General features: G+C 40.1%; 1 protein-coding gene across 4 annotated transcripts in view; it reads right to left on the bottom strand.

Moving 5' to 3' along the window:
* LOC124603184 (nucleolar transcription factor 1-A-like) overlaps positions 1 to 15786 on the bottom strand; it is a 211756-nt gene that overhangs the window by 92190 nt on the left and 103780 nt on the right. For all 4 annotated transcript variants that reach the window (XM_047136379.1, XM_047136378.1, XM_047136380.1 and 1 more), the window contains one exon: positions 8127 to 8238. In XM_047136379.1, the coding sequence (XP_046992335.1) occupies positions 8127 to 8238 (112 nt within the window). The remainder of the gene's footprint in view (positions 1 to 8126; positions 8239 to 15786) is intronic.

The raw sequence follows: 15786 nt of genomic DNA, 5'->3' as shown, positions 1-15786 counted from the left end.
TTTTGACCATTTTGCATTCTATCCCCTATTTGCACATTTAGTCTTTATCAGTTTTTTTTTTTTTTTTTTTTTTTTTTTTGTTCTTCTTTACTAGCCCACCAATCATGAATGGTTTTTTCCATTGGTGGAGGGCCGAAATGCCACTCAGCTGCTCTGTTTCCATGTTTTTCTGCATATGCTGTTACTTTCAATTTATAGCCCACATCATATGAATACCAATTATTTTCTTTTCTTTACGAAATTAGCTACTAACAAAAATATTGTGGTGTTACTGATAACACAAATCACTTTCAGTTCAAGTTCACTGGCACCACAGACTGCAATGATGCATGATAGGCTAGACAGTGTTCTGTGTTTGTTATGGTGGGGCAGGAGGGAGACAAAGTTAGCAAGCTTGTGAGTCCCCACAACTGATGTTTGTTGCATCAGTGCACTGCTGCTGCCAGTTGAATCCAATGTTGCCAGACAAGAAATACATTTCTTGCAGCATAGAATATACGGGCATGTTTAAGATTGGAGGGAATTTTAAATCAAACACTGGACATCTTTATATTAATTCTGAGGATAAAACACACCTCAATTTTGGAGGCAATTTTTCAAAGACCAAAGTGCATCTTAATAGTCCATAAAATATGGTACATGTGCATTAAAGGAAACAATGTCTATTGTAGGCTCTAAATTTATCTTTCATGTTGACGCAACCAATGTATTATCTGAAGTTTTCACATGACATAACGTGGTTCTGTAGTGAACAGATGATAACCTTGCCCTCCCATTCTACTATGCACGGATCTTCCACTTATTTTACTGCTCTATCAATTGTATTTGATACAGAGAATGGTACCACTGAAGTGTGGCCTTGCTTATGGACTGACAAATTGATTTCCACATCACATCTGCACCACAGTGCATAATGCTACCACATATGCGCTTGATAATGATGCCTTAGTCAAAATTGGCCAATAGCACAACAATAAATAAATAAATAAATAAATTTACAGCCTACAACAAACACTGTTTTATTTTATGAAATACAATGAGGCTGTGGACCCGCATACAAATACAATTCTCAATATTTGGTGTGTACAGTATGCTCCACTTCATTTAAATGCATAGTTGAGGAATAGAAAACTAAACCTTTGATCATAAGTAAAAAGACTTTTTTAAAAGAAAAATAAAACACACTTACAAGCCTAGGACAAATCTTACATCAAGCATGAGAGAGTAGTGCTAAAATGAATGGTGGACCACAGAGAATGGGATAAGTGACAGTTATGCAAATGACAAGTATCTTCTCAATTAGGAAACAGTTTGTCACAAGTAGGCTGCAAATTTCAGCTATAAAAAAAAAAAGATGAAGAGCCCAAGATTAACAAGGAAATTCAGAAAAGCTAAAATGATGTCAGCAAAATGTGGAAAATAGACTAACAACACAAAAGAAGGAACGAAAACTGGAGGGGAATAGGAAATAGATAATCAATACAAACTAGGGCAGATGGAAAGACCACAGATTGGTTACATATAATGAGAATCATCAATCATGTTGACCACTGTTAAATATTTTTTACTTGGCCATATATGCCATTCTTTCCTTGCATTGTGTTCATACTTCAATTTTTATCACATTTTCCCCGTAAATATATAGAACAATTACGTGATCAAATGTCTCGGGACACACCACTTAATGGCACTGCCTTAGTCATTAGGCCACGTACTGAGGGCATAGAAGTCCAGGCATAATGTATCTCCATCAGAGGTGTGTTTATATCAGATGAATCAACAAAGATAGCAAGAATTTTGAGAGATTCCAATTATTGGTGAATTGTCTCTCTGACACGATAAAGAAATTGATCAAAGGCATAAATCAAACTCCAAATGCACTGTACAAACCAATCAACAGACATAAATGTCAAATTCTGAAGAGGATTTCTGTTACAGCTCAGATTTAAAGGTCACTCATGGACCAATCTGACATAAGACAATAAAATGCTTCACGGTGATTTTGCTACAAAGAGGGCACTGCCACAGAATCAATGCACAATGTTTATGGTCTGTGGTATAGATTCATAGAGTGGAACTCAGATGAGCAAGTGTGAACATAGTGAACATGTAGCAAGTGGTATTTACCCAAACGTGTTGTAGCAATAGCGTAATTCAGTGATAGTGGTGGTGGTGGGGAAGAGTTGCTTTCCTTGGTTTGGGCTGATCTTTAGGTCTGATCCATGACAAAACAAATAAATCAGTCTATGAAAATATTTTAGGCAGTAATATGTACACCTGGAAAGAAGTCAATTTTTAAATCGTATTACACCTACCCTTGAGTGAGAAAATACAACTGATAAAATTATCAAGTGTCTATTGTTGTTGTTCTGGTCTTCAGTCCTGAGACTGGTTTGATGCAGCTCTCCATGCTACTCTATCCTGTGCAAGCTTTTTCATCTCCCAGTACCTACTGCAACCTACATCCTTCTGAATCTGCTTAGTGTATTCATCTCTTGGTCTCCCTCTACGATTTTTACCCTCCACGCTGTTCTCCAATACTAAATTGGTGATACCTTGATGCCTCAGAACATGTCCTACCAACCGATCCCTTCTTCTGGTCAAGTTGTGCCAAAAATTTCTCTTCTCCCCAATCCTATTCAATACTTCCTCATTAGTTATGTGATCTACCCATCTAATCTTCAGCATTCTTCTGTAGCACCACATTTCGAAAGCTTCTATTCTCTTCTTGTCCAAACTATTTATCGTCCATGTTTCACTTCCATACATGGCTACACTCCATACAAATACTTTCAGAAACGACTTCCTGACACTTAAATCAATACTGGATGTTAACAAATTTCTCTTCTTCAGAAACGATTTCCTTGCCATTGCCAGCCTACATTTTATATCCTCTCTACTTCGACCATCATCAGTTATTTTGCTCCCCAAATAGCAAAACTCCTTTACTACTTTAAGTGCCTCATTTCCTAATCCAATTCCCTCAGCATCACGCAACTTAATTCAACTACATTCCATTATCCTTGTTTTGCTTTTGTTGATGTTCATCTTACATCCTCCTTTCAAGACACTGTCCATTCCATTCAACTGCTCTTCCAAGTCCTTTGCTGTCTCTGACAGAATTACAATGTCATCGGCGAACCTCAAAGTTTTTATTTCTTCTCCATGAATTTTAATACCTACTCCAAATTTTTCTCTTGTTTCCTTTACTGCTTGCTCAATATACAGATTGAACAACATCGGGGAGAGGCTACAACCCTGTCTTACTCCCTTCCCAACCACTGCTTCCCTTTCATGTCCCTCGACTCTTATAACTGCCATCTGGTTTCTGTATAAATTGTAAATAGCCTTTCGCTCCCTGTATTTTACCCCTGCCACCTTTAGAATTTGAAAGAGAGTATTCCAGGCAACATTGTCAAAAGCTTTCTCTAAGTCTACAAATGCTAGAAACATAGGTTTGCCTCTCCTTAATCTTTCTTCTAAGATAAGTCGTAAGGTCAGTATTGTCTCACATGTTCCAATATTTCTACGGAATCCAAACTGATCTTCCCCGAGGTTGGCTTCTACTAGTTTTTCCATTCGTCTGTAAAGAATTCGCGTTAGTATTTTGCAGCTGTGACTCATTAAACTGATAGTTCGGTAATTTTCACATCTGTCAACACCTGCTTTCTTTCGGATTGGAATTATCATATTCTTCTTGAAGTCTGAGGGTATTTCGCCTGTTTCATACATCTCGCTCACCAGATGGTAGAGTTTTGTCAGGACTGGCTCTCCCAAGGCCGTCAGTAGTTCTAATGGAATGTTGTCTACTCCGGGGGCCTTGTTTCGACTTAGGTCTTTCAGTGCTCTGTCAAACTCTTCACGCAGTATCTTATCTCCCATTTCATCTTCATCTACATCCTCTTCCATTTCCATAATATTGTCCTCAAGTACATCGCCCTTGTATAAACCCTCTATAAACTCCTTCCACCTTTCTGCCTTCCCTTCTTTGCTTAGAACTGGGTTGCCATCTGAGCTCTTGATATTCATACAAGTGGTTCTCTTCTCTCCACAGGTCTCTTTAATTTTCCTGTAGGCAGTATCTATCTTACCCCTAGTGAGATAAGCCTCTACATCCTTACATTTGTCCTCTAGCCATCCCTGCTTAGCCATTTTGCACTTCCTGTCGATCTCATTTTTGAGACGTTTGTATTCCATTTAGCCTGCTTCATTTACTGCATCTTTATATTTTCTCCTTTCATCAATTAAATTCAGTATTTCTTCTGTTACCCAAGGGTTTCTACTAGCCCTCGTCTTTTTACCTACTTGATCCTCTGCTGCCTTCACTACTTCATCCCTCAAAGCTACCCATTCTTCTTCTACTGTATTTCTTTGCCCCATTCCTGTCAATTGTTCCCTTATGCTCTCCCTGAAACTCTGTACAACCTCTGGTTCTTTCAGTTTATCCAGGTCCCATCTCCATAAATTCCCACCTTTTTGCAGTTTCTTCAGTTTTAATCTACAAGTCATAACCAATAGATTGTGGTCAGAGTCCACATCTGCCCCTGGAAATATCTTACAATTTAAAACCTGGTTCCTAAATCTCTGTCTTACCATTATGTAATCTATCTGATACCTTTTAGTATCTCCAGGGTTCTTCCATGTATACAACCTTCTTTCATGATTCTTAAACCAAGTGTTAGTTATGATTATGTTGTGCTCTGTGCAAAATTCTACCAGGCGGCTTCCTCTTTCATTTCTTAGCCCCAATCCATATTCACCTACTATGTTTCCTACTCTCCCTTTTCCTACACTCGAATTCCAGTCACCCATGACTATTAAATTTTCGTCTCCCTTACTATCTGAATAATTTCTTTTATTTCATCATACATTTCTTCAATTTCTTCGTCATCTGCAGAGCTAGTTGGCATATAAACTTGTACTACTGTAGTAGGTGTGGGCTTCGTATCTATCTTGGCCACAATAATGCGTTCACTATGCTGTTTGTAGTAGCTTACCCTCATTCCTATTTTCCTATTCATTATTAAACCTACTCCTGCATTACCCCTATTTGATTTTGTATTTATAACCCTGTAGTCACCTGACCAGAAGTCTTGTTCCTCCTGCCACCGAACTTCACTAATTCCCACTATATCTAACTTCAACCTATCCATTTCCCTTTTTAAATTTTGTAACCTACCTGCCCGATTAAGGGATCTGACATTCCACACTCCGATACGTAGAACGCCAGTTTTCTTTCTCCTGATAACAACATCCTCTTGAGTAGTCCCCGCCCGGAGATCCGAATGGGGGACTATTTTACCTCCGGAATATTTTACCCAAGAGGACGCCATCATCATTTAATCATACAGTAAAGCTACATACCCTCGGGAAAAATTACGGCTGTAGTTTCCCCTTGCTTTCAGCCGTTCGCAGTACCAGCACAGCAAGGCCGTTTTGGTTATTGTTACAAGGCCAGGTCAGCCAATCATCCAGACTGTTGCCCTTGCAACTACTGAAAAGGCTGCTGCCCCTCTTCAGGAACCACACATTTGTCTGGCCTCTCAACAGATACCCCTCCGTTGTGGTTGCACCTACGGTACGGCTATCTGTATCGCTGAGGCACGCAAGCCTCCCCACCAACGGCAAGGTCCATGGTTCATGGTGGGGGGGGGGGGGGTGTATTAAGAGATTGAAATCTATACATATCACACATTGTTAAGCATCTATTTCCTTGTAAAACATCTGTACCATCTTGTGGATAATCAGATCGTAGTTTACTTCTACAGGTTGCTTAACTTTTCATTATGGAAGCCATTATGAAACCACATGATGTGTTGCAATTTCGCTTCACAACAAATTAATGTATTTTCACTATAATTTGTTTTTTTTTTTTTCTTAATAATCTAAAATAACTGTCTATTGCCAGTTACAGCTACAGGACTATCTGCAATTTGCACTTCGAGTGTTTGGCAGAGTGTCCACTGAACTACTTTCAAATTCTTTCTCAACTGTTCCACTCTCAGGTGATACATGGGAAAAATGAAATCTACATCTTTCCTTGGGTGCTCCGATTTCTCTCATTTTATCCCTATGGTCATTTCTCCCTATGTAGGCGAGAGTAAACTAAATGTTTTGGCATTTGAAGGAGGAATCTGACAATTGCGATTTTGTGAAAAAAGTCGCTCTGCAGCAAAAAATTCAATGTTTTTATGATTTCCACCTTACTCACTTATTTTTTCCAATCCATGATGTCCCCATTTTTTTATGATAATACAAAATGATCTACCCATCTGTGAACTTTTTCAATCTAGTAGGGATTCCATTGCACAGAGCTATACTCCAGATGAGGACAGACAAGCATAGTGAAGGCAGTTTTTCTACATTTGTTGCATTTTTCCAAGTGTTCTGCCAATAAAACACAGTATTTTGTTTACCTTCTCCACAGCATTTTCTATGTGATTGTGATGGTTCGAACATCAGTTGTTCATAATTGTTATCCCTAGGTATTTAGTTGAACCCAAAACCTTTAAATCTGCATGTTTTATTGTGTGGCAAAAAAGTAATGGAATTTTTTTAGCACTCATGTGAAGGACCTCAATATTTTCTTGTTAGGATAAATTGTCATTTTCAAACATACAATAATCTTATCTGAATCAGTTTATAATTCACTATGATCTGCTGGTAAACAAGAGCACCAGCTGCAAACAATCATAGAGCAAGAGATTATCACTTAAGATTTTTTTTTTTTTTTTTTTTTTTTTTTTTTTTTTTAATGTAGATTGAGAACAGTAGAGGACCTGTAACACTTCCTCGGGGAACCTCATATATCATTTCAGTTTCACTATATGACTTTCTGTCAATTACTACAAACTGTGACCTTTCTACAAGAAATCACAGAATCAGTCAGACAACTGAGATGATACTCTGGAGGTGCACAATTTGATCGGAAGTTGCTTGTGAGAAATAGTGTTCAAACCCTCCTGAAAATCTAGAAACATGAGATCACATATTGATATCACTCATTATTTCATGTCAGCAAAGATCCAATTGTGCTTCACAAGAGTGATATTTTCTGAATCTGTGCTGATTATGTGCCAAAAATCCTACAACAAGTTTATGTGAATGATATGGGTCTGTGACGATGTTATTACCAGCTACTTTATATGTTAGGTACATCCTTACTCAATCTATTTTGATCATCGGAAGTAATGCATGTAATAATGTGCTGACTGCACAGCAATGCACACAAAACGTGAATTTTTATATATGTGGTTTGTATTGCTTCCCACAATGTGAAAGCAGTTTGGAATTGAGTCTTCTCCATTTCAGCTCTCATTGGCAGTTGCAGAAAAAAGGAACATGTGAACTGGGAAAACTGACAAACTTCAGAGCAGCCTGCATAAGCACTTCGGTGCTTTTTTCCTTTAATAGTGAAACACGAGAAAGAAAATGCTTATTCAGGAAGCATATTTATGCTGAACAAAAGCATTAATCTAATGTTGTATCGATTGCGAATGTGACACATTGTACGACCAGGCAATGACTAGTTGCTATTAATGAATCTCTGCGTATTTCCTGAGGGCAGTAATTAAGATTGTAGAAGAAAAGGAGCAACTATCAGTGGTAGAAACTAACAAGTTGCCTGTCATGAAGACATCTTCCTCATTTCAACAACAAATGATGTTGGCATGTCACCATTTCAATGGAAGAAATACAGAAGATATCCTATATAATCGCAGAATGTGGAATGTAAGCAAATTACTAGCAAAGAAGATAGTGATCAAAATCCTACTCACCCACACTTCACATCTTACAATTTCATGTAAATATACTATAAACCTGTCTGGAGCTGATAAGGCATTTACAACATTTGTATTTTCATCAGTCAAAAAGGGAGGAAGAGGTGCACTAATGTTAGCCAAAATTATAGTCACTAAAAGAAGATGTGCAGTCAACAGAAAAATAAGAATACAATCATGTGAAACTAAGCTGAATAATAAAATGTGTGCCAACATAATGAATACTTTGGTGTTTCCTCAAATGTATGATCAAACATTAGAGTTGCCTTGCAGCTTAAAATAGTGCTCACACACAAATGAAATTCAAAACACAAAAAAATCAGTTACTAAATAACCCAAGAATACCTTGAAAGGAGTCTGAAGCTTTTTAGGCCCTGGTTCTGGATTGGAGGCTGCATTGGCTGCTTTTGCTTCCTTAAGAGCTACAGCTTTTGGCACAAGTTCAGGGTGTTCCTGGCTGCAATAAAACCACAGAATCAATACATGTGGAGTTTCTACTGAAGTATCTCCTTATACAGACTAGTGTGATGGAAGGCTTAAATGGTAGTTACAGTGACCATAATCCAACAAATTGCCTGAGCCAAAGCACCCCACAACACAAACGGTGTAACAGATTTTTCAGAATATAATATACACATACATAAGACAAAAATATGTTATATGGATATGGAACTCATTTCTTACAACTATTTACAGCACATCAGTCTTGTGAAACACAAAGGAACATTACCTAATAGCATTGTGTGTGTGTGCGTGTGCGCACGCACGCACACACACACACACACACACACACACACACACACACACACACACACACATGGCCACTGTCTTTGGGCACTGCGATCCTACTATGATTTCCTTTGCACAAAACATGTTCAAAAATCCTTTTGTTAACAATGACACATGCATTCACCCCCAGTTGCAGAGAACCCCAGATACATTTATGTAATCCAGGAGTATTGCATATGGTTTCACAACCTCGGCACAAAAGCCGACTGCAGCTTGTACAGAAGTTTGACACACAAGAACATTCAAATGCTCCTGCAATTAACAATTTTGTGGATGTAAGTCCACAGAACATGGAAGGTCACAGATACGGTCCACTTCTTCCTATCGATCTATTGTAGAATCTATTTAGTAGCCTACAGGAATTAACACTAAATTGACCACTTGAAACAGTTGATGCAATGTCGTTGATGTAACAGTGTAATAAAAATAATGACGCGAGCCACCTACCAATATTACCTTTTGTGAAATAAAATGTAATGCACTGGTGGTGAGTCTAAGAATTATGAGTACAACTTAACCACACACAAGCAAAACAGCACTTCAAACATTTCATGTAAGAAAGTTTTGCAAGTGTCTTTAACTGGGTGCGATTACTATCGGTCACGTATATTGTGTTTTCGGTCACGTTTATTGTGATTAAAAAACAATCATTTATGTAATGGGCAGCATTTATCCATGTTTGCACAGAGAACATGATCTGTTTGTAAACCTATTGACACATTCCATATCATGGCAAGCTGTCACAATTCATACTAAACTAGTTGGTTTGATTAAATACCTGGTGGTGTTCAAGTCTTTTTTGCCTAGTTACTGGACACACGTGACAGCTTATTGATAGTGTGTTCACTTTCAGTCATAGCCAAATCAGATATTGTGAGATGTGGAAGTAAGGGAGTTTATGTTTAATGCCCCAATGTGTCCACCTTCAATCATGGTCAAACCAGTCATTGTGAGATGTTGAAGCAAGGAAGTTAGTGCGTGCATATGCGTGTGTGTGTGTGTGTGTGTAGCTTATGGGTGCTCAATGGCGAGGTCATCAGCACTCTTACACTAATTAAAACAAATGAATGTGGATAAAATCACTAAAATTGTTGCACACAGTGAGGAGGAAACCTATAAAGTGACATTCATTCACACACTCCCACATCACTTGCATTGAGCCACACAATCACTCTATCTCATATGACTGGAGACAACTGGGAAAGGGTAGAAGGTCCTACACATGGGATGAAAACAAATGTAAAACCACAGAAGAGTTAAAAGAAAGACATAGCGAATGTAATCGGCTGATCACTTACAGAAAGCATGGATGAGCCAGTCACCCTCTAACACATAAAAACATCCCTCTAAAATTTTCGGAATCAAGTTGGACACATCACAAAACTGTGAAAGCTGCACCACATTCGTTGAGCTACAAGAGGACTGGGGCCTATGAGAAGACAAATGAGGAGGACCTCCATCCGTCTACATGGGTGAAAGGAGGCATGCCACAGCTGCGTATTGGGCTTTATGAGATGCCGCTTATTATCTGTAACTTCCAGGCACTCGTCTTCCCATCAACGCTTCACTCTCCACCTTCAACAGTAGGGTGATAGCATGCAGTGGGTTGGTACACAGAAATAACTGAGAATCACAATGAGCCTCCTTGACTGCTACATCTGCCTTTTCATACACCTCAATACCCATTTGCCCCGGTACCCAGTAGAAAGACATTTTTCACAGCTGTTGTAGTTGGAGGAGGGCATCCTGGTTATTCTGGACTACAAATGTTGGAGAGAGTGAATGGCAATAAGAGAATCTGAACATATAAGGAATGCAACATCCTAGGAACATCTCATCTGTTCCAGTGCCAGCAAGATCTCATAAATCCGTGTTAAAACATCAAAGTCTCGAGGTATTTGATCTTGAGAAAATGATCAGGGGAAACAATAGAGCAACCAACAGAGTCGCCCTGTTTTGACTCACCTGTAAAGGGAGCTGTGGGGTTAAGGTGCTCACATAAAATGTCATAAAATAATGTATTAAAAACATATGCAGGAGAGCAATATTTCCTGTACTGCACCAAATCTAAAATTAATCTGGGCTTTTGCAGTAATCAGGGTGGCATATGGTTAAAATCCTGGATTTGGAGCTGTACTTTCTCCACATCAAGTGACGTCAGCATATGCCGCACGCAGCTCCCAAGCGGCCTTGTTGCTCATGGACAATTTGAGAAAAGACATTCCAGAGGTGGACGAGCAATAGTATGAACTGCAGGTGACTTCCGGGCTGCATGGAACTTACATGCCTGACACACCATGAAGAGTTGCCATTGAACTGCAAGTGGCAGCTCACCAGCCTCAGAACAGAGACTGGGTATGGTGCTGGTCCTATAAGCACCAAGGGCAGCCGAATCCCCTCATGGTGGACAGCATGAATTATTTTCAAACAATAAGGTCTCATACACTGTTGTTGTTGTGGTCTTCAGTCCTGAGACTGGTTTGGTGCAGCTCTCCAGGCTACTCTATCCTGTGCAAGCTTCTTCATCTCCCAGTACCTACTGCAGCCTACATCCTTCTGAATCTGCTTAGTGTATTCATCTCTTGGTCTCCCTCTACGATTTTTACCCTCCACGCTGCCCTCCAATGCTAAATTTGTGATCCCTTGATGCCTCAGAACATGTCCTACCAACCCAACCGATCCCTTCTTCTAGTCAAGTTGTGCCACAAACTTCTCTTCTCCCCAATCCTATTCAATACCTCCTCATTAGTTACGCGATCTACCCACCTAATCTTCAACATTCTTCTGTAGCACCATATTTCAAAAGCTTCTATTCTCTTCTTGTCCAAACTATTTATCATCCTTGTTTCAATTCCATACATGGCTACACTCCATACAAATACTTTCAGAAACGACTTCCTGACACTTAAATCTATATTCGATGTTAACAAATTTCTCTTCTTCAGAAACGCTTTCCTTGTCATTGCCAGTCTACATTTTATATCCTCTCTACTTCGACCATCATCAGTTATTTTGCTCACCAAATACCAAAACTCCTTTACTACTTTAAGTGCCTCATTTCCTAATTTAATTCCTTCAGCATCACCCGACTTAATTCGACTACATTCCATTATCCTCATTTTGCTTCTGTTGATGTTCATCTTATATCATCCTTTCAACACACTGTGCATTCCGTTCAACTGCTCTTCCAAGTCCTTTGCCGTCTCTGACAGAATTACAATGTCATCGGCGAACCTCAAAGTTTTTATTTCTTCTCCATGGATTATAATACCTACTCCAAATTTTTCTTTTGTTTCCTTTACTGCTTGCTCAATATACAGATTGAATAACATCGGGGAGAGGCTACAACCCTGTCTCACTCCCTTCCCAACCACTGCTTCCCTTTCATGCCCCTCGACTCTTATAACTGCCATCTGGTTTCTGTACAAATTGTAAATAGCCTTTCGCTCCCTGTATTTTACCCCTGCCACCTTTAAAATTTGAAAGAGAGTATTCCAGGCAACATTGTCAAAAGCTTTCTCTAAGTCTACAAATGCTAGAAACATAGGTTTGCCTTTCCTTAATCTTTCTTCTAAGATAAGTCGTAGGGTCAGAATTGCCTCACGTGTTCAAACATTTCTACGGAATCCAAACTGACCTTCTCCAAGGTCGGCTTCTACAAGTTTTTCCATTCGTCTGTAAAGAATTCACGTTAGTATTATGCAGCGGTGACTTATTAAACTGATAGTTCGGTAATTTTCACATCTGTCAACACCTGCTTTCTTTGGGATGGAAATTATTATATTCTTCTTGAAGTCTGAGGATATTTTGCCTGCCTCATACATCTTGCTCACCAGATGGTAGAGTTTTGTCAGGCCTGGCTCTCCCAAGGTCGTCAATAGTTCTAATGGAATGTTATCTACTACCGGGGCCTTGTTTCGACTCAGGTCTTTCAGTGCTCTGTCAAACTCTTCACGCAGTATCATATCTCCCATTTCATCTTCATCTACATCCTCTTTCAATTCCATAATATTGTCCTCAAGTACATCACCCTTGTATAGACCTTCTATATACTCCTTCCACCTTTCTGCTTTCCCTTCTTTGCTTAGAACTGGGTTTCCATCTGAGCTCTTGATATTTATACAAGTGGCTCTCTTTTCTCCAAAGGTCTCTTTAATTTTCCTGTAGGCAGTATCTATCTTACCCCTAGTGAGATAAGCCTCTACATCCTTACATTTGTCCTCTAGCCATCCCTGCTTAGCCATTTTGCACTTCCTGTCGATCTCATTTTTGAGACGTTTGTATTCCCTTTTGCCTGCTTCATTTACTGCGTTTTTATATTTCCTCCTTTCATCAATTAAATTCAATATTTCTTCTGTTACCCAAGGATTTCTACTAGCCCTCGTCTTTTTACCTACTTGTTCCTCTGCTGCCTTCACTACTTCATCCCTCAGAGCTACCCATTCTTCTTCTACTGTATTTCTTTGCCCCATTCCTGTCAATTGTTCCCTTATGCTCTCCCTGAAACTCTGTACAAGCTCTGCTTTAGTCAGTTTATCCAGGTCCCATCTCCTTAAATTCCCACCTTTTTGCAGTTTCCTCAGTTTTAATCTGGAGTTTGTAACCAATAGATTGTGGTCAGAGTCCACATCTGCCCCTGGAAATGTCTTACAATTTAAAACCTGGTTCCTAAATCTCTGTCTTACCATTATATAATCTATCTGATACCTTTCAGTAACTCCAGGATTCTTCTATGTATACAACCTTCTTTTATGATTCTTGAACCAAGTGTTAGCTATGATTAAGTTATGCTCTGTGCAAAATTCTACCAGACGGCTTCCTCTTTCATTTCTTACCCCCAATCCATATTCACCTACTATGTTTCCTTCTCTCCCTTTTCCTACGCTCGAATTCCAGTCACCCATGACTATTAAATTTTCATCTCCCTTCACTACCTGAATAATTTCTATTATCTCATCATACATTTCTTCAATTTCTTCGTCATCTGCAGAGCTAGTTGGCATATAAACTTGTACTACTGTAGAAGGCATGGGCTTCGTGTCTATCTTGGCCACAATAATACGTTCACTATGCTGTTTGTAGTAGCTTACCCGCACTCCTATTTTTTTTATTCATTATTAAACCTACTCCTGCATTACCCCTGTTTGATTTTGTATTTATAACCCTGTAGTCACCTGACCAGAAGTCTTGTTACTCCTGCCAGCGAACTTCACTAATTCCCACTATATCTAACTAACCTATCCATTACCCTTTTTAAATTTTCTAACCTACCTGCCCGATTAAGGGATCTGACATTCCACGCTCCGATCCGTAGAATGCCAGTTATCTTTCTCCTGATAACGACATCCTCTTGAGTAGTCCCCGCTCGGAGATCCGAATGGGGGACTATTTTACCTACGGAATATTTTATCCAAGAGGACACCATCATCATTTAACCATACAGTAAAGCTGCATGCCCTCGGGAAAAATTACGGCTGTAGTTTCCTCTTGCTTTCAGCCGTTCGCAGTACCAGCACAGCAAGGCCGTTTTGGTTAGTGCTACAAGGCCAGATCAGTCAATCATCCAGACTGTTGCCCCTGCAACTACTGAAAAGGCTGCTGCCCCTCTTCAGGAACCACACGTTTGTCTGGCCTCTCCACAGATACCCCACTGTTGTGGTTGCACCTACGGTACGGCTATCTGTATCGTTGAGGCACGCAAGCCTCCCCACCAATGGCAAGGTCTATGGTTCATGGGGGGTATTCATACACTATGCACCCACAATCTAGCCATGAAGGCACTTAAGCCCTGTACAACTGGAGCAGATGTGCCCTGTCTGCTCCCCTAGACCTACGGCTAAGGCACCTTAAGATATTCAGTGCCTTCTGGGTTCTGGTTTTCAGATATCTTACATGTGGTAACCACAACAGTTTGAAGTAAAAAAAAAAAAGAGGCCCAGAAACCTCAGTGAGTCTCTAAAATGTAGACTGGTATCCACCATAATTAAGTCAGGTAAATTAAAAATTGAGAATTGTTCAGAGGGATAGGGGGAGAGGGGGGGAGGGAGGGAGAGCGTGAGGGAGGGGGAGGGAGAGGAGGGGGGAGGGAGAGAGAGGGAGGGAGGGAGGGAGGGAGGGAGGGAGGGAGGGAGGGAGGGAGGGTGGGTGGGAGTGAGTCTTTGCAACTCACTCCCCTAATCTTCACTCTAACTCGTAACTGAGGAGTCGCTGTTGCAACACTGGAGAAGGAACAGAAAACAGCAAAATCATCCACAAATAAGGAGCATTGTATGGGATTCCTTACTGTAGACAATATTCTGCTTATCGCTCTGTCTACGGCAAAGACGGTAATACTTAAAACAATGCCCTAAGGGACACCATTCTCCTGCTCAAATCAGTCTGACGGCATGTCACCAACTGGGGACCTAAAAAGCTGCTTAGACAGGAAAGATCATATGAAGATGGGGAGATGGCCACAAAAGCTCCATTGCTGCATTCGTAAATACAGTGTCTCCAAGTAGTATCGTACACCCTACTGATATCAAAGAATATGCTGATACAGTGATGTTTACATAGGAAAGCCTGCTGAACAGCCACCTCTACTGGAGTCAGGTTGTTGACAGTGGACAGAAATTTCCAGAATCCACACTGAGAACAGCTAAAGACTTGCCTGGCCTCTAGAAACCAGACCAGAAGACAGTTAACCGTTTGCTCCAAGGTCATTATAAAGATATTTTGGTAACTACCAGGACATGTGTGATTCTTTCATGGTTTGAGGAGAGGTATCATAATTGCCCCATGAGCTGGGAAAGTGACCTGTCTGCCATATCAAATAAACACATTCAAGGAGGATTTCCTTTGACAATGCTGGCAAATGTCGAAGCATGTACTACCAGATTTGGTCATGAGTGGATCCAGTTTCACGAGCCTTAGACAGGGTCGATTCCTCCCAAATGGAAAAAGGGGCATTGTAGGAATCAGAACTGATGGAATTGAAGTCTAACTTGCTCCTCTCTACAGCTGCACTGTAGCGACGAAAAACTGGATCCTGTCTTGCATTGACAGTAGTTTATGAAAAATGCTCCGCCAGTGCCTGAGCGTTGTCTCTGGGCGATGTTTGGAGACACCCCTGCTTCAGCACTGCTGCTATTGATTAACAACTGTGTTTATCATAAATCCTCCTGATGGCTTCTCATTCTTTGGCAGAACACATGGAATGGTTGATGGAATCCACCAA

This window comes from Schistocerca americana, chromosome 1 (genome assembly GCF_021461395.2).
Source record: "Schistocerca americana isolate TAMUIC-IGC-003095 chromosome 1, iqSchAmer2.1, whole genome shotgun sequence".
NCBI lineage: Eukaryota > Metazoa > Arthropoda > Insecta > Orthoptera > Acrididae > Schistocerca > Schistocerca americana.
Note: the sequence above shows the minus strand (reverse complement) of the source record. Positions and strands in the feature narration are given on the sequence as shown.